We start from the raw sequence: 25267 nt of genomic DNA, 5'->3' as shown, positions 1-25267 counted from the left end.
GGTTCGGTTCCCACTAAGGGCACGTACTTCAGTTGCAGTTTATCCCCAGCCCTGGTTGGGTCGTGTGGGTGGCAGCCACTCGATGTGTCCCTTTCATGTCGATGTTTCTCTCTCCCTCCCACTCTAGCTGAACAAAAAATGGAAAAATGTCCTCAGGTAAGGATAAAAAAAAAACTTCTGCTCTAGGAATTCACTGTTAAGAGAATGAAAAAGACAAGTCAAGGACTGAGAAAACGTGAAATACATCAGATAAAGGACTTACATCCAGCCCTGGATGGTTTGCTCAGTGGTTAGAACGTTGGCCCACGGACCAAAGAGTCGCAGGTTCGATTCCTGTCAAGGGCACGTACCTTGGTGGCATTTCGGTACTCGGTTGCGATTTGGTCCTCGGCCCTGATCGGGGTCATGTGGGAGGCAAACCAGTCAATGTGTCTCTCACATCAATGTGTCTCTCTCCCCCTCCCACTCTATCTGAGGATAAAAGGGAAAATATCCTTGGGTGAGGACTGAAAAAAGAATTTACATCCAAAGTATACAAAGAGCCCTGGTTGGTTTGGCTCAGCAGTTAGATCCCTCACAATCAGTGTTTCTCTCTCTCCTTCCTTCACTTCCACTATTCCTAAAAATCAATGGAAAAATATCCTCAGGTGAGGATTAACAAATATATATATATATACATACACACACACACACACACACACACACACAGAACTCTTAACAATATGAAAATGGGCAAAAGCTCTGAATGCACACCTCACCAAAGAGGATATACAGGTCACTAATAAACATGAAAAGATGCTCAGCTTTATGTTATTGAGGAATTACAAATTAAATCAATGAAATACACTACACACCTTTAGGATGGCTAGAATCCAGAAAATTGACACCACCAAAGGATGTGGAGCAACAGGAACTCTCATTCATTGCTGGTGTGAAAGCAAAATTATACAGCCATTTTGGAAGAGAGTTTGGCAGTTTCTTACAAAGAAATACAGCCTTACCATAAGATCCAACAATTGCTCTCCTTAGTATTTACCCAAAGGAGTTGAAAATAGGTCCATGCAAAAACCTACATGAATGTTTATAGCAACTTTATTCATAATTGCCAAATCTGGAGGCAACCAGCAAGTCCTTCAAAACATAAATGGATAAACTGGTACAGCCATACAATGGAATATTATTCAGTGATAAAAAGAAATGAGCTCTCAAGCTACAGAGACATGGAAAAAATCTTAAATGCATATTGCTCAGTGAAAGAAGCCAGTCTGAAAGCCACACTGTATGATTCCAACTATGTGACATTCTGGAAAAGGCAAAACTACAGACAGTAAAAAGATCCGTGGTGCTCCATTTTTAATGTGCTTCCGCATGTGTGACTCATCCAAAGCTCTCACCAGTCCTGTGGATAGCCTGGGGCTCAGATAAGCCTACACAGTCAGTGTATAGCATAACAGACATTAGAATTGGGACCCCTGTGTTTGTGGTGGGCAGGTGTAGCCCCAGAGGCCTGCTGCTGGTCTTTGTGCTTAGGAGCATGCTGAAATGTGGTTGCAGAACTTAAGGCAGTAAGAGATCATCTAGCTCAGAGATTCTTAGCTCTGGCTGTACATTAGAGTCACCTAAAATACTTTAAAAGCTACCAATGCCCCACCCCAAAGATTCTGTTTTAATTGGTCTGAGGTGGGTCTCAGACATCCGTCCATTATTTTAAGCATCAGATTCATTCTAATTACGAACAGAGCTGAGAAACACTGGTCTAGCCCTATCCCCACATTGTAGGAATAGGTACAATGAGTTCCAAAGAGGGACAGGAAAAATGGATGGACTGCCTTAGGATCCCAGTGAATTACAAGCAAACCCAGGACTGGATCCCTAATCTCTGATTCCTGGTCCAATTTTTTAAAAATAATTTTCTTGCCCTGGCCAGTTTGGCTCAGCAGTTAGAGCATTGGCCTGCAGACCAAAGGGTCATCGGTTTGATTCTGGTCAAGGGCACATACCTTAGTTATGATGGGAGGCATCAGTCCATGTGTCTCTCTCTCACATCGGTGTTGCTCGCTCGCTCTCTCTCCCTCACTCCCTCCCTCCCATTCTATCTGAAAAAGCAATGGAAAAATATCCTCAGGTAAGGATTTTTTAAAAATCATTTTCTTATTTAATGTCATACTTTTTGAGCTCCTCTTATGTGCCTGGCACTGGCTTAATGACAATACACACAGCAAACTAGTCCCTGCCCTCCTGGAGACTCCACAGTATCTGGAAGATGTGGAATAATAAATATGGGACTTGTGCAAGATCCCTGCATGTTGTATTTCCTCGGGAACTGTGAATCCTCCCCCATACATCTGCCATCGAGTGTCCTGCTGTGTGCCAGCAGAAAGGCATTCTGATGGACACGATGGCAGGCATGAGGCACTCTATTGTTTGGTCTTATTCTGTTTCCTGGTCCCAAGCCATTTATTTTTTATATATCGAAAATAGGTTCTGGTCCTAAAGAGGCCATTGTTTGCACCTATGTTACAGTGATTTGCAGAATCTCAGGCTGGCCTCATTCACTCATTAATGGCCCTAAAAGAGGTCACCAGCAGAGACAGCCCAGGTTGGAAGTTCAGAAGCCCAACTCTGTCTCATATATGCTTAGACCTCAGGAAAGTTTCTGAACCTCTCCGAACTCATTTTCTTCAGTAAAATGGATGTTATGATACTGCTCTAATTATTTCACCGCATTGTAAGGAGGCTTCAAATCATAGTGAGATTATGCACATCAAAGTGCTTTTTAAGTGGTTAAGAGTCCTACAATGATGATGTGTGGTGTAATAGCTAACACTGAATGTTTATTTGGGGCCAGGAACTGTTCAGGTGTAGGCTAGGAAACCTTATAAGAACCCTACAAGATGTGAATTATCATTTCCCATTTTAGAGATGAGGAAACGGATGCCCTGACAGGTTCAGTGACCTTCCTAAGATATGACACCACTGACAGAGGTTCAAACACTGGGACTCTGGCTGACGCATGAGTTCACATGTTTAACTATGGTGCTTTACTGCCCACCTGGGAGTAGGACCCTTAGATTCTGGTCCTAGTGTGCTTTCTATAATATTGGGTATGTTTGTCCATCGATACAATGGAATAGAGCCCTGCCCGGCCAGTGTGGCTCAGTGGTTGAGCGTTGACCCATGCACCAAGAGTTTGCCGGTTCGATTCCCAATCAGGGCACATGCCCAGGTTGTGAGCCTGATCCCCAGTGGAGGGCACGCAGGAGGCGGCCAATTGATGTTCTCTCTCATCGATGTTTCTATCTTTCCCTCTCCTTTCCTCTCTCTCTAAAATCAATAAAGAAAAATAAATAAAATAAAATGGAACAGAGCCCTGGCTGGTTTGGCTCAGCAGTTAGAACGTCAGCCCTCAGACCAATGAGTCACAGGTTCGATTCTGGCCAAGGACATGTACATGTACCTTGGTTGTGGTTCGTCCCCAGCCCTGGTCGGGGTCGTGCGAGAGACAACCTTTGGATGTGTCCCTCTCACATCGATGTTTCTCTCTCTCTCCCTCTTTTCCTCCCACTGTATCTGGAGATAAATGGAAAAATATCCTCCAGTGAGGATTAGGGGGGAAAAACGGAATAGAAAAGAAAGTTGTAAACTCTGATGTCTAAAGCGTCAGAAGGCCTATTCTCAGATGATCTCCTCCTCACCACAGAAAGGTTTGGAGCCATCCTGGGAGACAATCTAGGGCTTCATGAGGAGAATCCCAGTCTCTGGGAACCAGAGAAGATAATGAATGAATGGAACAGAAGCAGAAAGGCTGCAGAAGAGAGGACGCAGCCTTCCCACACACCACACACTGCCTGACGCCCAGCAGGTTCCTCCGACCTACAGCTATGATTGCCCCTGGCTCAGCCCTGCTTCCCTGGGTTACTGATTGAGATGATTCTCCCCCAGAACCTTAAAGGAGGCCATCTATGGGCAACAAATAGCCCTGGTGACATTCCCTGAACACTTCCTATCTGCTGGATGCTGTGCTGAATACAGGAACCAATAGATCCAGTCAGTTCCCTTCTCAAGGAGTTCACAGTCTCTTGTGGGAGACAGACATGTAAACAGCAAATGCTAATGCAAGTATACATGAATATTCAATAGGTAGAAACAGCCTCCGTGCTCTGGGAGCAAACAAGGAGAACTTGCCAGAAACCTTGAAAGTGGCACGGGAGAATAAGGGAAGGGCATTCAGCTGAAGGAACAGTGTAAGCAAAGACATGAGGTATGCAGTGCAGGGCTCTGTTCTCTGACAGGCAGACATCCCAGTGAGGTTAACTCCAAGCAAGTCCAAAGGGAGACAGAGATGAAGCTGGAAAAGAAGTTTGGGGTTTGGGGCCTGACCAGGGTGAGGAGTGAGATGGCCTGAGAGAGGTGGTATGTGAGCCCTGGGGACTCGTACATGGGGCCAACTGAGGGGTGTCCTGACTCCCACCAATAAAGAACATGCCCTGAGTTCACCCTTCAGACAAGCATCATCTTACCCTCCAAGCTTTCCCAGCTTGACAGTTCCAGCTCTGCCCTCCTTCCCTCCCTCAGCCTGCCCTATAAGTGGATCCAGATGGTCATTCCTATTTTAGGTCCGTGTGTTGGGGGAGGGGTAGCTATGAGCTCTATCAATCCTTTCCTGAGCACTCTTTTAGAGGAGCTTCTTCCAGGACCCTGCTGTGATCCTGAGCCTGGGAGGAAGTGTTAGTTATTGATGGAGATTTCCCATCTGTCTGTGGGTGATAGGGATGGCAGCCGCAGAGGAGGCAAGGGCACAAGCCAGGGAGGTGTTTAGAGTGGGTGAGAGAAATAAGGTGATGTATATGTGTGAGAGGGGGCCCTGTGGATGGATGGGCTTTGGTGGAGAACAAGCCTGGGGTAGGGGCCTCGAAGGAGGAACTCGCTTCTCCCTCCAGGTACCTGGCCCTCCTCATGTGCCTGCTGCAGCCATGCAGCTGCCTAGGTAAGCCAAACAGACAAAAAACCTTGGGCCCCAAGAGGTAGCAGGAGCTAGGTTCCTGCCCTTAGACTGTCTGTAGCCAGCTGTAGCCAGCACATGACATAAGCTTGTAAGTATTTGGCATTCATTCAATTTAGCAAATATTTATTAAGCAAATGCTATGTGCTAGACACTGCTAGGCACAGTGTTTACAGAAATGAACAGGGAGTTTCTGCCCTCAAGGAGTTTCCAGCTTAGTGGGAGAGTCCAATAGTACACAGCTACAGATGTGCTGTGAAGAAAATGAACAGGGTGTTCAAAGGGGAGATTGCCAGGGGCTTTCTAATTTAGATTGGGTGATCAGGGAAGGGTTCTCTGAGACAGCAACATTTAACCCGAGATGAATGGAAGCTAGCGAGTTTAAATGTTGGGGGGCAAGGGGGAATTTCAGAGAACAGTGTGCCAAGTTCCTGGGTATGAAAGAGCATGGCACATGTGAGGAACTGAAAAAAGACCAGGGTGAACAAATAAGAAAAGGGCAGCCCTGGCCGGTTTGGCTCAGCGGTTAGAGCATCAGCCCGTGGACCAAAAAGTCTCGGGTTTGACTTAAGTCAAGGGCACATACCTCGGTTTCGGTTTGGTTCCTGGCCCTGGTTGGGGTCATGCAGGAGGTAGCCAATCAATGTGTCTCTCTCTTCCTCACACTGTGTCTGAAAATAAGTGAAAAAATATCCTCAGGTGAGGATTTAAAATAAACAACACCAAAAAAAACAAAGGGCTTGACCCAGACGCAGGACCTTGTAAACCATGGTAATATATTTGTGTTTGCCTAAAGTGCTATGGGAAGCCATTGAAGGTTGTCAATTAAATGTAATACTTGTGTTAGTACTACCCAATTTGTGGCAGGCCCTAAGAAAGACTCAGGTTGTTTATTCATCCATACACACAATAAGTGCAAGGGCTAGAATTGTGTGTAGACAGTGAGAGTAGAGGAATGTCTAGGGCATAGACCTTCCTCAGAACTTGTGATTCGGAAGAGATTTGATAACTATAGTGATTACATTGAGAAGTAATGTAATTTATTCATTCAACAAACACGTACTGCACATCTAATCTATCCCAAACCCTGTGCTAGATGCTGGCTGCAGCCCTTCAAGGATCACACACTACACATGGGTCACAGGAGAGGCACAGATATACTCAAAGAATTTTGAGGTTAGAATAATTTTCAGCTGTGGTATCTATGAGGCCTTTATAAAACATCCATTCAGTAAATCAATAAATACCTAGTGGGCATCTGCTCTGTACTAGGAATTTTTTTTTTTATCCTCACCTAAGGACATTTTTCCATTTTTTTTGTTCAGATAGAGTGGGAGGGAGAGAGAGGGAGAGAGAGAGAGAGAGAGAGAGAGAGAGAGAGAGAGAGAGAGAGAGAGAGAAACATCGACATGAAAGGGACACATCGAGTGGCTGCCACCAAAACGACCAACCAGGGCCGGGGACAAACTGCAACCGAGGTACGTGCCCTTAGCAGGAACCAAAGCCGGGTCTCTCTGGACTGCAGGCTGATGCTCTAACTGCTGAGCCAAACTGGCCTGGGCTGTACTAGGAATTATGCTAGCTACTAAAATCAAAGACCTTAGAGTTCCATAGTAAAGACAGACATATCCTTCAAAATATCTTAAAATATTAGGTGTTAAAAAACAGGATATCCCTTTCACGTCGCTGTTTCTCTCTCTCCCTCCCACTCTATCTGAACAAAGAATGGAAAAATGTCCGCAGGTGAGGATAAAAAAAAAAAAAAAAAAAGACAGAAGCCTTTCTGCAGATCAGCTTTGAGGGAGGGTAATTCAATGGAAGAAAGACCTTTCCAAAAAGGTGAAACTCCCACCTTCCTAGGTAGACTTGTCCATATCTCCCTCTGGACTGGTGTTTTGTTGCTGTCTTCCTTCTTGTTCCCCTGTCTCCCTTTCCCCAACCCCAGCTGATTCCCGTCTTTTTTCTTTTCTCTTTTCTTTCTTCCTTTCCTTTCCTTTCCTTTCCTCTTTTCTTTCTTTCTTCCTTTCTCTCTCTCTCTCTCCCTCCCTCCCTCCCTCTCTCTTTTTTTTATCTTGGCATCCTTTGAAAAGCCCAAAGAATCCAAGATTTGAGCCTGGTTTCTTAAAAAAAAATTTTTTTCTTTATTGATTCTAGAGAGAGAGAAAAGGAGAGGGAGAGAGAAACATCGATGAGAGAGAACATCAATAGGCTGCCTCCTGCATGCTCCTCACTGGGGATCTGGCCCACAACCTGGGCATGTGCCCTGACCGGGAATCAAGCCAGTGACCTCTTGGTGCATGGGTCCATGCTCAACCACTAAGCCACACCGGCCTGGCAAGCCTGGTTTCTTTATATGGTTGTGTGTGATCTCAGACAATTATGTAACTTCCCTGAGCCTCAGTTTTCACATTTGCAAAACGAAGGGATAGGGTCGCATCTAATGCTGATTTACTCCATCCAGCTAAGGTAATATTCTCACTCCTGCACATTGTGCTTTGCAAGGTCGGTCTTTGCACTGCTGCACGTATCCCTCCATACCCACCCACCCACCCCCTGCCGCCTGGTAAGCATCAAGACCCAGCTCAAATATTTTCAGGTAAGCCCAGCTGGTGTGTCTCAGTGATTGAGCGTCCATCCATATATCAAGAGGATACCTATTTGACCCAGCCCGTGTGGCTCAGTGGATTGAGCCTTATCCCATGGACTGAGAGGTCCCAGTTCAATTCCCTGTCAGGGCACAAGACCGGGTTGTGGGCCAAATCCCCAGTGGGAGCATGCAGGAGGCGGCAAAAGATGTTTCTGTCGGTCTCTCCCTCTCCCTTCCTCTCTCTAAAAATAAGGAAAAAAGAAATTAAAAAATATATATATAACTCCAGGCAATCTCCCCTACTTCCACACACACCATACACAATCTCTTGGTCCTTCCTTTCTTTATGCTATCACTGCCTCGTGTGAGATCACAAAATAAAAAAGACATGGGAGACAGACCTGGGTTTATGTTGTGGCCATTCACCTCACCCCTTGAGTTTCAACTGTTTTTTGTTTTTTTGTGGTATCTGCTCCTAGCGGGAACTGAACTCGGGACTCTCTGGTCTGCAGGCCAACGCTCAACCGCTGAGCCAAACTGGCCAGGGTTTCCATTGCTCTCTTGTAACCTGTGGTAAATACCTGCATTTGCACGTCTAACCAATTTATGGGGATTTAAAACAATATACGTCAAGTGCTTGGCACCTAAGAAATGCTCAATAAACATCGCCTGTTATCACACCTTTTAGGATTGAGCCCTCAGTTTACTGAATTACAGAGTTCCTGGTGGGTCTTCTGAGCTAGACTGCGCGCTGCCTGGGGGGATCCCTTCCGCAACCGCGCAGGGGAAGCGCAAACCCACGGGCTGGCCAAGGGCGAGGGGTACAGGTAGCCCGGGCCCAGAGGCACGCGACTCCAATTCCCGGGGGGAAGGCCAAGCTGGCAGGACCCCACCTCCGGAAGTGACGCCACGCGGAAGCGGCGACGGAGCAGGGGCTGGACAGAGCGGGGCGCGCGCAGCACGGCGGAAGCGGAAGGGATCTCGCCTCTCCAGTTGCCGCCGCCACCGCCCCCGCCCAGAATGGCGGAAGTGGAGGCGCCGACGGCGGCCGAGACGGACAAGAAGCATTTTAGCGGCTGTAGTGGAGGCATCATGGACGTGGAGCGGAGCCGCTTCCCCTACTGCGTGGTGTGGACGCCCATTCCGGTACTCACGTGAGTTTCCTCCGGTATCCTCCCCGGACGGGGAGAGCCTGGGTCCGCGCGGAGTTCTCGGCCGCCTCGAACCAGTCTCTGGCCCCAAAGCACAGCAACCTTTCCCTGTGGTGCAGCCCACAGGCCTTGCCCCGCTTGGTGCCAGTGTCTGCTGACGATGGGACCGGCTCCCTGCCCTCATCGCACCGGTCTAGTAAAGGATAAAGACAGTTGTAGACTAGCGGGAGAGGTTCTGTGGCTGGGAAGCTCGTACATAAGAGGGGCCCCTAATACGGTCTGAGAAGACATCTTCATTCATTCACTGTTTTATTCATACACTGATTTATTCATTCGTGGAGCAAATGCTTGCTGATCACTTCCTCTACGCAAGATATCCTGCTGAGTCTGGAGGAGTTTGGTTGGGACCATATCTGCTCCTTGGGATGTCGACATCTGTAGGGCCCCCAGAGATATGGGAGTCCAATCCTCTGTCTTGCCGATGAGTCTGGAGATTACACACCATCTCAGGTGCAAAGTATGTTTAGGTCTCAGGATGTTTGCCTCCCAGACAAAGGTTCTTTCTACACCATTAGCCATTGTCAGGAGAGAAAGCAGGTAGTGCTGCCGCCTTTTAGCGAGGCTGCGGGGAGCTGATTTGCCCTCCTGCTTCAGCCTTGACAGCTGATAATAACCACTCCTCACAGTGCTGGGCAGTTACCGAAGCCCTTTCACACCCATTTTCTCTGAATTTCACAGCCACTTTCTGAGGTCGGAATTATCTCCTCAGATGTTGATTTTTTTTTTTTTTTTAAATCCTCACCCGAGGATATATTTCCATTTTTTGTACAGATAGAGTGGGAGGGAGAGAGAGGAAGGGAGAGAGAGAGAAACATCGACGTGAAGGGACACATCGAGTGGCTGCCACCCGCACGACCAACCAGGGCCGGGGACAAACTGCAACCGAAGTACGTGCCCTTAGCGGGAACCGAACCCGGGTCTCTCCGGACCGCAGGCCGACGCTCTAACCGCTGAGCCAAACTGGCCAGGGCATCTCCTCAGATGTTGAAGCTGAGCTTCTTGTATCATTAAATGTCTTGATCAAGTTCAGACGCCACTAAGTAAAGGCATCCCAAACTTAGTTTTCTGACTATCATAACTTTGCTCTTTTGACTACATCCTATCTTTCATCTGATGGGATAGATTTATTTCCTCTATCAAGAACAGCCAACTGATGTGGAGAAAGGATCATTTTGGGCCTTGTATGTTGCTGATCCTAAAATGACCTTAATTTTTGTCTTATGTAAAAATACTTCAACTGTTTTGTGTTTCCTTTAAAAAATTTTTTGTTTAATTCTCACCCAAGGATATGTTTCTGTTGTTGTTGTTGTTGGGTTTCGTTCTGTTTTTATTGAGAGAGAAACATCGATTGGTTGCCTCAGGTACGTGCCCCAACCCAGGATTGAACCCACCACCTTTTGGTGTATGGGACAAGACTCCAACCAACTGAGCCACACTGGCTTTGCATTTTCAAATGTTTATGCATTTGTTTAAGAATATACAAGGCGGTCCTGGCCGGTTTGGCTCAGCGGTTAGAGCGTTGGCCTGCGGTCCAGAGAGACCCCGGTTCGGTTCCCGCTGAGGGCATGTACCTCGGTTGCAGTTTGTCCCCAGCCCGGGTTGGGATTGTGCAGGTGGCAACCACTCAATGTGTCCCTTTCATGTCGAGGTGTCGATGTTTCTCTCTCTCTTTCTCCTTCTCTATCTGAACAAAAATGGAAAAATGTCCTCAGGTGAGAATAAAAAAAAAAGAATATACAAGGCGGCCCCGGCCAGTTTGGCTCAGCGGTTAGAGCGTCTGCCCGCAGTCCAGAGAGACCTGGGTTCGGTTCCCACTAGCTAAGGGTACATACCTCGGTTACAGTTTGTCCCCAGCCTGATTGGGGTCATGTGGGTGGCAGCCAGTCCTTGTGTCTCTCTCACATCAATGATTCTCTGTCTTTTTTTTTATCCTCACCCTAGGACATTTTTCTATTTTATGTTCAGGTAGAGTGGGAGGGAGAGAGAGGAACAGAGAGAGAGGGAGAAACATCGACATGAAAGGGACGCATAGAGTGGCTGCCACCCGCACGACCAACCAGGGCCAAGGACAAACTGCAACCGAGGTACGTGCCCTTAGTGGGAACCGAACCTGGGTCTCTCAGGACCGCAGGCCGATGCTCTAACCGCTGAGCAAAACTTTCCAGGGCGATGTTTCTCTCTTCCTCCCTCTCTCCCTCCCGCACTATCTGAAGATGAATGCAAAAGTGTCCTCTGGTGAAGCCCTGGCCGGTTTGGCTCAGTAGTTAGAGTGTCGGCCTGTGGTCCCGAGAGACCCAGGTTCGGTTCCCACTAAAGGGCATGTACCTCGGTTGCAGTTTGTCCCCAGCCCTGGTTGGGTCGTGTGGGTGGCAGCCACTCGATGTGTCCCTTTCACATCGATGTTTCTCTCTCTCTTCCTCTCTTTCCCTTCCACTCTATCTGAACAAAAAAAAAATGGAAAAAAAAAGATCAAGATGAATAAACCGGAGTGCCCTGTCAAAGGGCTCATGTTCCCATAAAAAGACTCACCCTCCAGCAGTAAGGAGAGAGAGACAGGTCAACTACCATCCTAGTACATGTGATGATTGCTAACCTAGAATAGTTCTAGGAATAGATGTGGCACAAGGAATTTGTCTTTGGATGGGGGATCAGAAAGGAGGCAGCTGGATCCAAAGACCTGTCCACCCCCTCAGAGATGTTGATAATTCCGCATGAAAAGCCAGGTAATAGCTACTATTACTAATAAAAACAGCAAAGATTGGATACTTACTCTGTTCTGGGCCAAACATTTTATATTCACTATCGTATTCAGTCCTTACATCAGCCTAACGAAAATAGATTGCTGTTACCTGGCCGGTGTAGCTCAGTGGTTGAGCGTCAGCCCATGCACCAAGAGGTCACTGGTTTGATTCCCGGTCAGGACTATGGGTCTTTGACAACATACTCTATACCAGTCCAGCCAATCAGATAGCAAGTATTTGTTGAACACATCATGAAAACAACATTGATCAACTACCAAGTGCAAGGAAGTGTGCTAAGTACTTCTCAAGCATATCCTATTTGATCCTCACAGTAGCCCCTCATTAAGGTAATTTTTTTTTTCTTTATTGAGTTTTAGAGGGAGAGGGAGAGAGAGAGATAGAAACATCAATGAGAGAGAACATTGGCCACCTCCTGCATGCCCCCCACTGGGGATTTGGCTCACAACCTGGGCATGTGCCCTGACCAAGAATTGAACTGGCAACCAGCTGGGCTGAGGTAATTATCATTACCATCCACCTGTCACTGACAGAAATGCGAATGAGTCACTCGCTCAAAAACAAAGTCAAGATTCAACCCAGGTCTGATTTCAGAGTCTAACTCTATTCTTTTTTTTTTTAATCCTCACCCAAGAACATTTTTGCATTCTTCTTCAGATGGAGCGGGAGGGAGAGAGGGAAAGGGAGAGAGAGAGAGAGAGAGAAACATCTATGTGAGAGAGATACATCGACTGGTCGCCACCCACATGACCCCAGCAGGGGTTGGGGACAAACTGCAACCAAGGTACGTGCCCTTAGCGGGAACCGAACCCGGGTCTCTCCGGACCGCAGTCCGACGCTCTAACCGCTGAGCCAAACTGGCCAGGGCAGGACTCTACTCTTAAATACAGAGCATTTATTTATTCATAATTTAGTCAATGAATACTTAGGTCCAGCTACATGCCAGGCATTGCCTTAGGAGCTACTCTGATAAATAGAAAATCCTGCTCTCTTGCGGCTTATATACTAGTGGGAAGAGACAGACGGTAACCATGTGAGTTACTGTCTAATTTCAGAAATTAGTTGATACTATGAAGAAATTAAAACAGCCCTGGCTGGTTTGGCTCAGCAGTTAGAGCGTCAGCCCATGGACCAGAGAGTCCTGGGTTCGGTTCCCGCTAAGGGCATGTACTTCAGTTGCAGTTTGTCCCTGGCCTTGGTTGGAGTTGTATGGGTGGCAGCCAGTCAATGTGTCCCTTTCACATCGATGTTTCTCTCTCTCTTCCTCCCTCTTTCCCTCCTGCTGTATCTGAAGATAAATGCAAAAATGTCCTCAAGTGAGGATAAAAAAAAAATGTAAAAAAGAAATTAAAACAGTAATGGGATCTGGGTGCCTGGGGTTGTGTGGTTACTCTAGAAGGCATGGTCAGGGAAGACCTCTGAAATTACAGTCAAGCTGAGGCCTAAATGATAAGAAACAGCTGTCACTCCGAAGCTCTGGGGGAAGAGTGTTCCTGGCTGAGGCAAATGCAAAATAAGCACTGAGGTGGGAGGATTTGGTGTATTTGAGGAACCAGAGGCAGACAGTGTAGCTAGAGAGAGGCACGAGGTGACTTCAAGGGATGAGGAGGACCAAACTGTTGAAAGGACTTTGAAGTGCAATGGGAAGCTATTGACGGGTGTTAAGCAAAGGAATGATGAAATCCGAATTATGTTCTTTTTTTTTTTTATCCTCACCCGAGGACATTTTTCCATTTTTTGTTCAGATAGAGCGGGAGGGAGAGAGAGGAAGAGAGAGAGAGAAAGAAACATCGACGTGAAGGGACACATCGAGTGGCTGACACCCGCACGACCAACCAGGGCCGGGGACAAACTGCAACCGAGGCACGTGCCCTTAGCGGGAACCGAACCCGGGTCTCTCTGTACTGCAGGCCGACGCTCCAACCGCTGAGCCAAACCGGCCAGGGCCTGAATTATGTTCTTAAAAAAACCACTCTGACCCCATCTGAGGTGCTCAGGCTCCAGACCTAGAAGACCTGTATCCTATAGAGAGTGATAAAACTGTCTATCTAGTCTTTCAATCCATTGGCTTCTCACCACCACTACCAATACTCTGGTCAGGATCACCATCATATGGCCAGTATTCCAGAATAACCTCTGAACTGACCACTCTCCTTCCCTCACTCCAGTCCCCTCCCGTTCTCCAGACACATGCAGCACTTTGCTGCTTCAGAGTTTTGCTTTCTGCCTGTTGACGTCCTGTTCTTTCATGGGTAAGGTTAACCGTGACCTCATCTGTGAAGTCTTTATTGACTCAGAGCTGCATCCTTGAGCTGCATCTCTCTAGGCTTTGCCTCTTACCTCCCTAGCAGGGCATAGCCTTGAGACCAGCACTGGCCCACTGGCCCTGAGAGTCTTTAAAGTGGAGCAGTCTCTCCAGCACTTGGGCCCTTGGAGCCATCGTTTTCAGACTACAGACAGATCTGTGATTCCTATATGTTTTGCATATTAGGATCAATCTAAGATTTGGGTTTTTTAAAATATTTTTTCTTTATTGATTTTCAAGAGAGAGAGAGAGAAACATTGATGAGAGAGAACATCGATTTGACACTTCCTGCATGCCCCCCACTGGGGATTTGGCCCACAACCTGGGCATGTGTCCTGACCAGGAATCGAACCAGCAACCCCTTGGTGCATGGGATGACACTCAACCACTGAGCCACACTTGCTGGGCTAAGATTGGTTTTTTAAAATGCCGATGGCACCCTGGCCGGTTTTGATCAATGGTTAGAGCATCAGCCTGTGGTCCACAGAGGCCCGGGTTCGGTTCCCGCTAAGGGCATATACCACAGTTGCAGTTTATCCCCGGCCCTGGTTGGGTTGTGTGAGTGGCAGCCACTCGATGTGTCCCTTTCACGTCAATGTTTCTTTCTCTCTCTCTTCCTCTTTCTCCCTCCTACTCTATCTGAACAAAAAATGGAAAAATGTCCTTGGGTGAGGATTAAAAATAAGTAAATAAATAAAATGCCTATGGCTTTTAAGAATTTGGACTTTTAGTTCTTGGAATACACCATGCATTTCTCCTAATCTGCTAAGCATTTCTCCTAATACTGCTTCTTCATCATTTCCTCAGGGAAGCCTTCCCTGAACTACCCTGACCAACAGATTGGTTTAAATGCCTCCCCCACCTCTATTTTTTAAGTCTTCACCCAAGGATATTCTATTTATCATCAGGTAGAGTGAGAGGGAGGCATTAATGTGTTAGAGCCACATTGACTGGTTGCCTCCCACATGACCCGACCAGGGCCAGGGACGAACTGCAACCGAGGTACATGCCCTTGACCAGACTTGAACCTGTGACTCATTGGTCCGAGGGCCAACACTCTAACCACTGAGCCAAACCGACCAGGGCCCTCCCCCACCTTAAAAAAAACTTGCCTGGCTGGTGTGGCTCAGTGGTTGAGCGTCGATCCATGCACCAAGAGTTCGCCGGTTCGATTCCCCGGTCATAGCACATGCCCACGTCATGGGTCTGATCCCCAATGGGGGGCATGCAGGAGGCAGCCAGTTGATGTTCTCTCTCATCGATGTTTCTATCTCTCTCTCCCTACCTCTCTCTCTAAAAACAATAAAGAAAAAAAAACTTACTGAGATATATGCCATAAAATGTATAAATCTTAAGTATAGGGGTCATTGGGTTTTTACATATGTATACTTAATGTCAAGATAGAGAACATTTGCAGTACCCAAAGGGCTTTCTTATGCCAGTCAGTTCTACTGTAGAGATCACCCCTCTTTCTTTTGCCTTCTAGCACTATAGACTACTTTTTTCTTTTAGGGAGAGAGGGATAAAAACATCAATGTGAGAGAGAAACATTGATCGCCTGCCTCCTGCACACCCCCTGCTGGGGATCGAGCCTGCAACCCAGGCACATGCTCTGACCAGGAATCGAACCAGGACCTTTCAGTCCATGGGACAATGCTCTGTCCACTGAGCCACCCACACCGACTGGGCTACTTTTGCCTTTTCTTGAACTTCATATGAACAGAATAATACATATGTACCTTTGTGTAAGGTTTCTTTCACCCTGCCTTACATCTGTGAGAATTTGTGTGTAGCAGAAATTTATTTATTTTTATTGTTACCTACTATTTCATTACATGGTTGTACCCCAGTTTACTTACTCATTGAGATATAGTTGACAAATAATAACATGTATGTATTTTAAGTGTGAAGTTCAATGAGTTTTGAAAAATGTTGTTTCCAGCTATTTTACACAAAGGCTATGGGCATTCTTGTACGGGGCATTCGTTTCTGTTGGGTGTATACTCTGAAGTGGAATTGCTGAGGCATAGAGTGTATTGCCAGTTTTTCAAAAGTGGTAGAAGCAATTTATACTCCCACCGGCAGTGAATGGAGGTTCCGGTAGCTTCTCATCCTTACCCACTCGATGTTATTGTCCTTTTAGTTGTGGCCATTCTGTGGGCCATTGTACTGTTCATTTGCACTTGCTCCTCTTCTGTGTTTCCCCAGCCCCTTTAGCCACCCTGTGGGCACTTATCACACCACATTACAGTCACATGCTCTCACACTGGATGGAGTGCCCCTAGCGTCTGTCTGACCAACTGAAAAACCTCATAAGCTCAGCTCCTTCCCTGTCCCTTTTCCTCACAGGTGGCTTTTCCCCATCATTGGCCACATGGGCATCTGCACATCCACAGGAGTCATTCGGGACTTCGCTGGCCCCTACTTTGTCTCGGTGAGTCCTCATTCTTCCCCGCCTCTGGAGGGTTCCAAGGCTTAAGTGGAAAGTTGGCCTGCCTTCCCGCAGTCAGCTTCCTGTCTCCCCAAGAACCAAGAAAATGCAGATAGCACACAGCCCTGGCTCTGGCCCTCTGCTCCTCACCAGTGTTTGACCACTCTACCCCTTCTCTTGTCTCCAGGCCAGGCCAGGAGGGCAGTGTGGCCAGAAGGATTCTTAAATAACTGACCCAGCCCTTTGCCCACTCCTTGGGTACTGAGACATGGGTAGGGTTAGAGGCGAGAGTGGAGAGTCAGACCATCCAGGAACCACATCTCTGGATCCTCAGAAGGTGGGAGTCACAAGGCGGGGGCCCAGGGGAGGCTGATATGGTTCCCTGGGTGTGGCCATGGAGAAGAGGGGGTGGGCCTTCTACAACGAATCAACCATTCTCGGGTCTTTTGCGGGGATGTGCCCAAGATAAGTGTAGTGGGCTTGTCCCAGATGCACAGGCAGCATCCTGTCTATATCAAGGTTACAACTTCATCAATGGCTGGGATGAAAGGGTATGGTGGCATCAGCCTGTTTATATTACTAGTTGTCATGATCTTCTTAACACAACAAAGGTCTTTCATGTCCATTGTTTTCACTGTCATATACTTTTATGATAATTCATCTTTGACCAGCTGTCTGCAGGTTCTGAACCCAGAATCTGTCCCTGCATAACTCCTGTAGCACACACCTTATGTGGCAGATGTAGGACTTGGCTGAAGTGCCTCCCTCGTGGAAGGCCTCTTGAGTCCCACCCCCTTCCCTGCCCTGCTCTGAGTGCTGTCAGACTGGCAGATGCAGAGAAGGGCTTTCTGTGTGGGCACCACTTGGGGTTGGGAAGTCAAAGGGTGTCCTCATTCGTGCCACAAAGAAACTGCCTCCTGGTGATCAAAGATCAAAACTTGGTCCGGCTGGTGTGGCTCAGTAGTTGAGCATCGACCCATGCACCAAGAGGTTGTTGGTTCAATTCCGGGTCAGGACACATGCCCAGGTTGTGGGCCCATCCACAGTGGGGGCCATGCAGGAGGCGGCCAATCGATGTTCTCTCATTGATGTTTCTATCCCTATCTCCCTCTCCCTCCCTCTCTCTAAAATCAATAAAGGAAAATAAAATAAAATAAAATAAAAAGATCAAAACGTGACCAGAGTACTTGGAGAAAATGAGGCTCAGACAGAGTGAGAGAATTAACTGGGAGCCATACCAAGAGGCAGCTGTGGCTGGCACCCCAAGTGTTTGGTCTCAGCATACAGTGCTCTGTGTACTCCTGCCATGCTGCCATCTTCCCACAGACAAGCTGCTGGTGGCACTTCATGTACCAAGCCAGCCCCAGAGCAGGGCCCAGGCCTCCCTTCAGCCCGCCCGACATATCCCCTAAGTCACTGCACTTCCACCGCCAACCCAGGTCCATCTTCCGCGCTGGTTGCAGGTTCCCCTTTGACCTCTGCTCTTGTCTCTCAACAGGAAGACAACATGGCCTTTGGGAAGCCTGCCAAGTAAGTGATGAACACCCATATGACTGGCCCTAGGGCCAGGTTCCTCCTAGCTGGGTCCTTTATCCACAGGTCAGCCAGGCCTTACCTCAGTTCTTCAAGGTCGCATTTTCAGCTCCATTGGAAGGGTGAGGAAAGGGACAAGACTTGGTCAAGATCACACAGGAAGTGGCAGAGCTGGGACTCACACCCAGGTCTGTCTCACTCCAAAACTTAGACTCTTTCTCCTGCCCCTCAAGGAGCGGACACACTACTTAAGGTGTAAAAGAGGCATCGTTTGGAACTCCTGGTTGGAGAAAGTTCTGGTTGGAGAGAATAAAAACAGTTCAAGTCCTCCAGGAGCTATTGCTAGTTTGCTTTGATTTTTGGACTTAATTTTTCTCTCTCTTGGGGAGCCCACCTCAAATGTGTCTCTGTCATCTGTATGCTCAGAACAGCATCAGATGCTCTGTTACCAGAGGCTGCGCCCAGGAAGAGCCAGGGCCCAAGGAGGAATTGGTGTCCCACACAGAGGCAGTCTGTGGGCTTCCTCAGCAGGTAAAATGGGGGCCCAGGGCCTCTGAGCTGGGTGTCTGCTGCCAGGCTGCTGTTTGAGGCTCCTGACACCCATTTCTAGGCAGGAACCCCTGCACAGCCCCCTCCCAGGCCACATTGGTTTCTCACTGGTCACCTGTCTCTAGGCCAGTGATTTTCAACCTTTTATATCTCATGGCACATATTAACTACTTATTAAAATTCTGCGGCACATCAAAAGATACTTTTTTTGCCGATTTGACAAAAAAAGTAGGTATAATTTGATTCATTCACACCAGACGGCTATTGTTGTGTTGACTGTTGTCATTTTTTATTTGACAATCTAAGGGAAAAGAGGTCAGTGCCCCTGACTAAATAGATATTGCATGTTTGTTGTTTTTGTGTGTGTGTGTGTTTTTATCCTCACCTGAGGACATTTTTCCATTTTTTGTTCAGATAGAGTGGGAAGGAGAGAGAGGAAGAGAGAGAAAGAGAGGGAAACATCGACGTGAAGGGGACACATCGAGTGGCTGCCTCCCACACGACCCAGCCAGGGCCGGGGACAAACTGCAACCGAGGTACGTGCCCCTAGCAGAAACCAAACCCGGGTCTCTCTGGACCACAGCCAATGCTCTAACCGCTGAGCCAAACTGGCCAGGGCTGTTTGTTTTATTAATCCTCACCAAGGATATTTTTCCATTGCTTTCTAGACAGAGTGGAAGGGAAAGAGGGAGAGACAGAGAGAAATGTCGATGTGAGAGAGAGACACCAATTGGTCACCTCTCACACGACCCCACACTGGGGCCAGGGATCAAACCTACAACCCAGGTACATGCCCTTGTCCGGGAATCGAACCCATGACCCCTCAGTCTGCAGGGCCACACTCCAAACATTGAGCCAAACCGGCCAGAGCTATATTGCATGTTTTAAAAATTCTTCCTGCACACTGGTTGAAAATCCCTGCTCTAGGCTTTTGTGCCAAGATATTCCACTCACAGCAGCCAGAGGGCGCTCTGACCTTCCAGCACTCCCTCAGGGGTCTCACCCAGCTTGAGGTTTATGAGCTTTAGCTTCACTGGCTTCTCTCCCACTCAACCTAATCTCCTATGTGGGGACATTGAGGAGAATGCTTTCTGATGGATAAACTGCTCAGGGTGACATTCAAGTCCCCTACAACACACGGCTCGCCTGTGTCTCCAGCCTCACCTTCCAATATCCCATCACCCGGTTCCTCCCTTGATTTCTGCTACATACTGCACAGTTTTGTCTCTCTCTGTTCAAGCTGTTCCCTCTGCCTAGAATCCCACTCCCTGTTCTGTGCCTGGCTAACTCCTCTTCCTTCAGACTCGATGTTACCCCAGGAAGCCTCTCACACCCCCAACTGAGTTAGTTCATGTCCTCCCCAGGATCCACATGGCATTGGGTGTCTCACACTGTTACATCGACCTGGACCTGGCTTTTCTTTTCCTGGACCTGGCTCACCCCTGCAGTTTCAGTGCCCAGCTCAGGGCCCTGCGCAGAGTGGGCATCAGGGAACGTTGGTGGAGCTGAGCCAGTGCCAAGAACTCCCCTCTTCCTTCAGGTACTGGAAGTTGGACCCTGCTCGGGTATACGCTAGCGGGCCCAATGCATGGGACACAGCTGTGCATGACGCCTCTGAGGAGTACAAGCACCGCATGGTAGGTGAGCCACTCCTGAGGGTGGGAGCCAGGATGGGAGTTCCCTCACGGCCCGGCCTGATCCCTCCGTCCTGCATCTCCAGCACAATCTCTGCTGTGACAACTGCCACTCACACGTGGCATTGGCCCTGAACCTGATGCGCTACAACAACAGCACCAACTGGAACATGGTGACACTCTGCTTCTTCTGCCTGCTCTATGGGAAGTATGTCAGGTGAGCCATCCGCCCACCGCCCTGTCCTGGGGCTGCTCTCCCAAAGATCCCAGCAGGGCCATTTCTGGAGTCCTCCAGCCAACACAGCAGATCTGGTTGGAGATGGTGAAGGTCCTAGAACACCTAGCTGAGCTCCTGGTGGAGAGGGAGGTGGATGTGCTGAAGCTGAGCTCCACCTGGGTCCCAAGCCCAGTTCTGTCACCTGCTCACTGTGAGACCTTAGGCACCTGCCTCTTCCCTCAGCTGCAGCTGTTCTTAGTGAAATGGGAACGATGATTCTGGCTCCTCAGGGAGACTGAGTGCATAGATCCCCATGCTGAGGTCAAGTGAACAGGTAGACCCCCACAGGAGAGTGGGTGACTGCCCCACAGGGTCTCTTCCCAGCGCCAGCATCTGAGGCAGGGCTCTGGGTGGGCCCTGGTGGCTGTCTGGGAGGACCTCAGAAGCCACAGGCTCACGACCTGTGAGGTCAGAGGTTTAGTCCCAGTTCACAGGTAAGGCCCCTCAGAGAGGTTGAATGACGCACCCATCTGAAGCAGCATGCACCTCTCTAGGCTGTCCTCTAGCTGCCCTCATCAGTAAGAGCTTCTGAAAAGGAGACTCTTGGGGGTCTTTTTACAGTCCAAAGGCTTTTAGAAGTCCCCTGAGAAGTCTGTAACTGTGGCCACACACAGACTGAGGCAGAGCCAGGGTTGTACCCTGACCCCAGCCACGACGCTGTGCTAACTCTTGCTGACTCCTCCCCTCCCAGGGGACCCCATTATGAGAGCTGTGGGCAGACACTGCTCCTGGCTTTCATGCCCAGACAAGTTCCGGGTCCTCTCACTGAAGGCCTCTCCCCAGAGACGGGTGATTGTGGACGGAGCCAGTGAGGCATAGAGAAGGTGAGCATGTCTTCTGTAACCCACCCAAAGAGGTGTCACGTCTCCACCAGGAGCCTGGACTAGCTCCTGCCCAGGACCATAGTTGGCAGTGCTCTGTCGTGGGTACCAGACCCAGCCCAATCCCTTGGTTGACCAAGTTAAGGATGAGGGAGTAGTTCCAGGAGCTTCTTCAGGGACAGCAGCCCCTTCGGGTTTGGATGGATGGGGCTCTGGGTGGCACACTCACTTAGCAGGCCCTTCCCACCCGTACTCCCCTCTCTCTGTCAGTGTTGGGGCCTTCGTGAAGACCTGGCTACCCTTCGTCCTGCTCCTGGGCATCATCGTAACCACCAGCCTGGTCTTTAACCTTCGGTGATGGCTGCCTCATGGCCCTGGACCCGCCACTCCTTTCGGTTCCAGATTCTTTCTGTTCACCCCAAAAGGCCAGGATGGACCTGCTGCTGTTTTTGACCCATGAGTCAGGACTAGGTGGGAAGGAATAGGGCCGAAGACGAGCCAGGGCTAGGGGTGTTAGTTTCATGCTGTGTCTCACTGGTCACTCAGAAGTTCCCTGTCCCTCCTTCCCAGGCCGGTGACCCCGGTGCTTGAGGCACCTCTCTGTCCATCTGTTGGAAAGGCTTTAGCTTCCCTCTGTAGAGCTGCTTCTGTGCTGCTGGCTGGGCTCCCTCTGCCTCAGCTCAGTGCCTGGTCGGGGAAGGGGAGGCATCTGGACCACCAGGCAGGGCCAGAGGTGAATCTGGAGCCTAGCCTCCTGCCAGGGCTCTGGTCCTGGGGCGGGTGGGGTACAGTAGGAAGTCTCCATAAACTAGGCTACCTGGGAACCCTCGCCACTGACCTCTAGAATGGTCCGGTAGGGCTGGATGCTGCCAGAAGCTGCACTTGGGGTAGTTTGTGCCTCATCTCCTGGTCCTCCAGACCATGCCGCCCCATCTTCCCATTCTCCTAAGGCCCCCAGGCACTGGGCCCATCTTCCCCTGCACTGTGGGGCTTGGGCTCCCCCAGTCAGGCTGGAGAGATGAGTGACACTGGTGTGTCCACAGTGACACCCTGTAGATCAGAGCACTGAAAACAGCCTGGCCCTGGCCCCAGATGTGGGCCTCACACTGCTGATGGCACCCCTTGGGTCCGAGATGGGCCATCAGAGCAGCCAGCGCCATCATGGAGCTAAATGGGAGCTGTCTCCTCCCACCTGCTGTGGCTCCCTCTTCTCTTTGAGTTGTGGGAAGAGCCTGTGCTGCCCCCTAACCCCTGTCCCACAGATTCCAGTGGGGCTCCCTGGACAGAACAAAAAAGAGTTAAACTCTAGTGGTCCTTCGCCTCTGCAACTCGTATGTCCTTGGAGATCTTGAGTACCTCTGCCCCAGGAGTCTTTTCCAGTGCCTGGCTTACAGGGATGGAACATCCCTCAGGTATATCCTGCCCTGGGCCCAGCCTCTGGGAGTTTCCTGCCACTCCTCCCCCACCATCCCAAAGCTTTCTCTTCAAGGCAGACGAATATTGCAGTCCCTCCCGTGCGCCCTGTTGGGAGGAACTTGGCAGTTGGGGCTGAGCAGATTACAGCCCAGAGGTCTACAGTTTGGGATAAGCCAAGAGAGCCCTATCCCCTGGCTCCTGCCCTGTTCGTCAGTCACATTGCCAAGTTCCTTATACTGAGCCCCAGTGATCCAGTCACTGTCCTGCTCCGCCATGCCTCTCTCTGTGCCCTTCAGGGCCCCACATTCTCTCCGCACACCCTCCTCTCCAGCGGGACAGGGCAGCACCTGTTCTCCATACTTCCCACTTCCAGTCCTGTGCTTTCCACCTGTTAAAATCATGGCCTTTTTTCCCAAAGCCCAGCTTAAAAGTCACTTCCTTGGGCCTGGCCGATGTGGCTCAGTGTATGGAGCATCTTCCCATGGACAGAGGTCCCAGTTTGATTCCCGGTCAGGGCACATGCCTGCATTATGGGATCGATACCCAGTGGGGAGTGTGCAGGGGGCAGCTGATTGATGTTTCTCTCTCACATCGAGGTTTCTATCTCTCTCTTTAAAAAAAGAAAAAGAAAAAGTCAATAAAAACGTATTTTAAAAAAAGTCACTTCCTTGGTGGAGTCTTTCCTAACCTTGCCTTATGTTGAACTAGCAAAGGATTTGGTCTCTGAATCTTGAGGGCCCTTGTGTTCAATCCTGGAGATGGCCTTGAGGGCAGCTGTAGCTGTTGACCCTCAGAACCCTGGGTCAGCGTCTGTCAGCTCGTCCCAGACCCTGTGGTGCTGTGGTTTCCAAGCCTGAAGTTTCTCCAGGGCAAATCTCCCCTCCCACTTCTGAAAAATCCTGTCTTCAAAAATCTTCTTTGCATATCGTCTGAGAGTTGATTGGTGTGATGGGGGGAGTTCCAGTACATGGAAAAAACACAGAAAGAAGTTTAAAGGCTTGCTTCTGCCTAGCAGAATTTTTAATTAGCCTTGCAGGGACAGGACATAAACAGGTGCCATGAAAGTCACCCAGCAGTTTACCATGTGCCATGCTTTGTCATAAAGCCCTGTGAGGTAAATGTATCATCCCCATTTTACCAATGAAGAAATAAGCACAGAGAAGTAAACTGATTTGCTCAAGGTCACAGAGGAAAAGTAGAACCATGTTCAAATCCAGAATTTTGGCTCTGGAGCCCCGACTCGGAACCACCCTGTGAGATACCCTCGCTGGAGCACAAGGAGGGGAAGAAGGGAGGGGCTGTTTCTCCAAAGGACTGGGGCACTATGACCACCAAGAGAGAATGGATGCTGGAGACCAGAAAAAGGAAATGCTTGCGAGGTATTCCTGGGAGATGGCTGCTGCTGTCCCTGTTCCGTAAAGGGAGAGGGCGAGGCTTCCAGAGGTCATCATTGTCCCAAGGCCGTGGAGGCCCATGTGGCCCTCCAGGGAATTTAACCCAGATCTGGGACCTCTTGGCCATTTAGAGTTGCCTGGAGACTGGCCATAGTGTATAGGCAGCGGGCCTGCACCCCCAGCAGGTGACAGTGGGGAGCAGTCTGCAGTGTAGGGTTAGGGCGCACAGATGGCCAGGATGCTAAAGGGATGCAGAGTCTGCAGTAAGGCTCTAAGGACAGTTGGAGTCGGGCTGAGGGGCTGGGCAGTCCAGAAGGAGGGTGGACTGTCAGGAGATGATGAGACTTCTGTCGGTGAGAGTGTCTAAGGGAGGCTGGGCTGGTTTGGAGCAGACCTGTTAAAGGATCATAGGGTTACCTGCTGTCACCTTTCAAAGCTGAGGAATGAAAAAATGGGGTGTTGACAGGACCCTCTAACAGCTGTACAATGAAGGGCTGGAAGGGCTGGATGTGGAGGCCATAAGACCGAAGAAGAGGAAACTTCCATGAGGCTGGCAGGAACTGAGACCTGGGCGTGGGAGAGGGGGAAATGGAGGACGGATGGGAAAGGGCCAGACTTGGGGGAAGGGGCAATCTGGTGACTGGCAGGAAGCAGCAGGAGGCCTGGAGATCAGGACATGGGGGGTGTTCACAGAAGTGGAAATTTGGAAATACGGTTTCATTTGGGGGGGGGGGCAGAGTCCAGGTTGAGTTGGCAGGAGAATTACACAGAAATATCAGAATCAAAGAGAGTCACAGCTAGCCCAGCCAGTGTGGCTCAGTGGTTGAGCGTCGACCCATGCACCAAGAGTTCACTGGTTCGATTCTCGGTCAGGGCACATGCCCAGGTTGTGGGCCAAATCCCCAGTGGGGGGCATGCAGGAGGCGGCCAATCAATGTTCTCTCTCATCGATGTTTCTATCTCTCCCTCTCCCTCTCTCTTTAAAATCAAACAATCAATAAATAATTTTTTTTAAAGAAGTCATAGCTATAAAGACAGGAGATCAGAGAATGGAAGGAAATTCAGAAGCTGGAAGAGTAAAGTTTGATGCCTTCCAGGGGTGAGAGCTGCTGACAGGTGGGAAGGTGGAGGCTAGAGAAACATCCTTGATTAGAGCCAGGACCAGGGTGGGAAGGGGTGAGGATGCTGTTGGCCAACCTCCTTCCATTTTGGGAAGACTTGATGGAGGAAGCAGGTAACACATTAACCTCTCCCATGGTGAACACAAAGGATATTGCTACCCTGGCTGGTTTGGCTCAGCAGTTAGAGCGTCAGCCCGCGGACCCGAGAGTCCTGGGTTCAGTTCCCC

The 25267-nt window shown here is 49.3% G+C and overlaps 1 protein-coding gene across 4 annotated transcripts; it reads left to right on the top strand.

The window, feature by feature from the left end:
• Nucleotides 1-8521: 8521 nt before the first annotated feature.
• On the top strand, nucleotides 8522-23057 carry TMEM222 (transmembrane protein 222). 4 transcript variants are annotated; one of them, XM_036257006.1, is made up of 7 exons: nucleotides 8522-8743; nucleotides 16214-16298; nucleotides 17794-17825; nucleotides 19918-20014; nucleotides 20098-20228; nucleotides 20980-21112; nucleotides 21380-21475. In XM_036257006.1, the coding sequence occupies exons 1-6, from the start codon at nucleotides 8610-8612 to the stop codon at nucleotides 21098-21100; spliced, it is 600 nt and encodes a 199-aa protein (XP_036112899.1). In that variant the 5' UTR covers nucleotides 8522-8609; the 3' UTR covers nucleotides 21101-21112; nucleotides 21380-21475. The 4 variants fall into 4 exon arrangements, with proteins under 4 accessions (XP_036112899.1, XP_036112900.1, XP_036112898.1 ...); XM_036257007.1 differs by lacking the exon at nucleotides 20980-21112 and having other exon boundaries at nucleotides 21380-23057; XM_036257005.1 differs by lacking the exon at nucleotides 21380-21475 and having other exon boundaries at nucleotides 20980-21361.
• Nucleotides 23058-25267: the final 2210 nt, after the last annotated feature.

This window comes from Molossus molossus, unplaced genomic scaffold, assembly GCF_014108415.1.
Source record: "Molossus molossus isolate mMolMol1 unplaced genomic scaffold, mMolMol1.p scaffold_m16_p_12, whole genome shotgun sequence".
NCBI lineage: Eukaryota > Metazoa > Chordata > Mammalia > Chiroptera > Molossidae > Molossus > Molossus molossus.
This window is presented reverse-complemented; position numbering and strand designations above follow the sequence as displayed.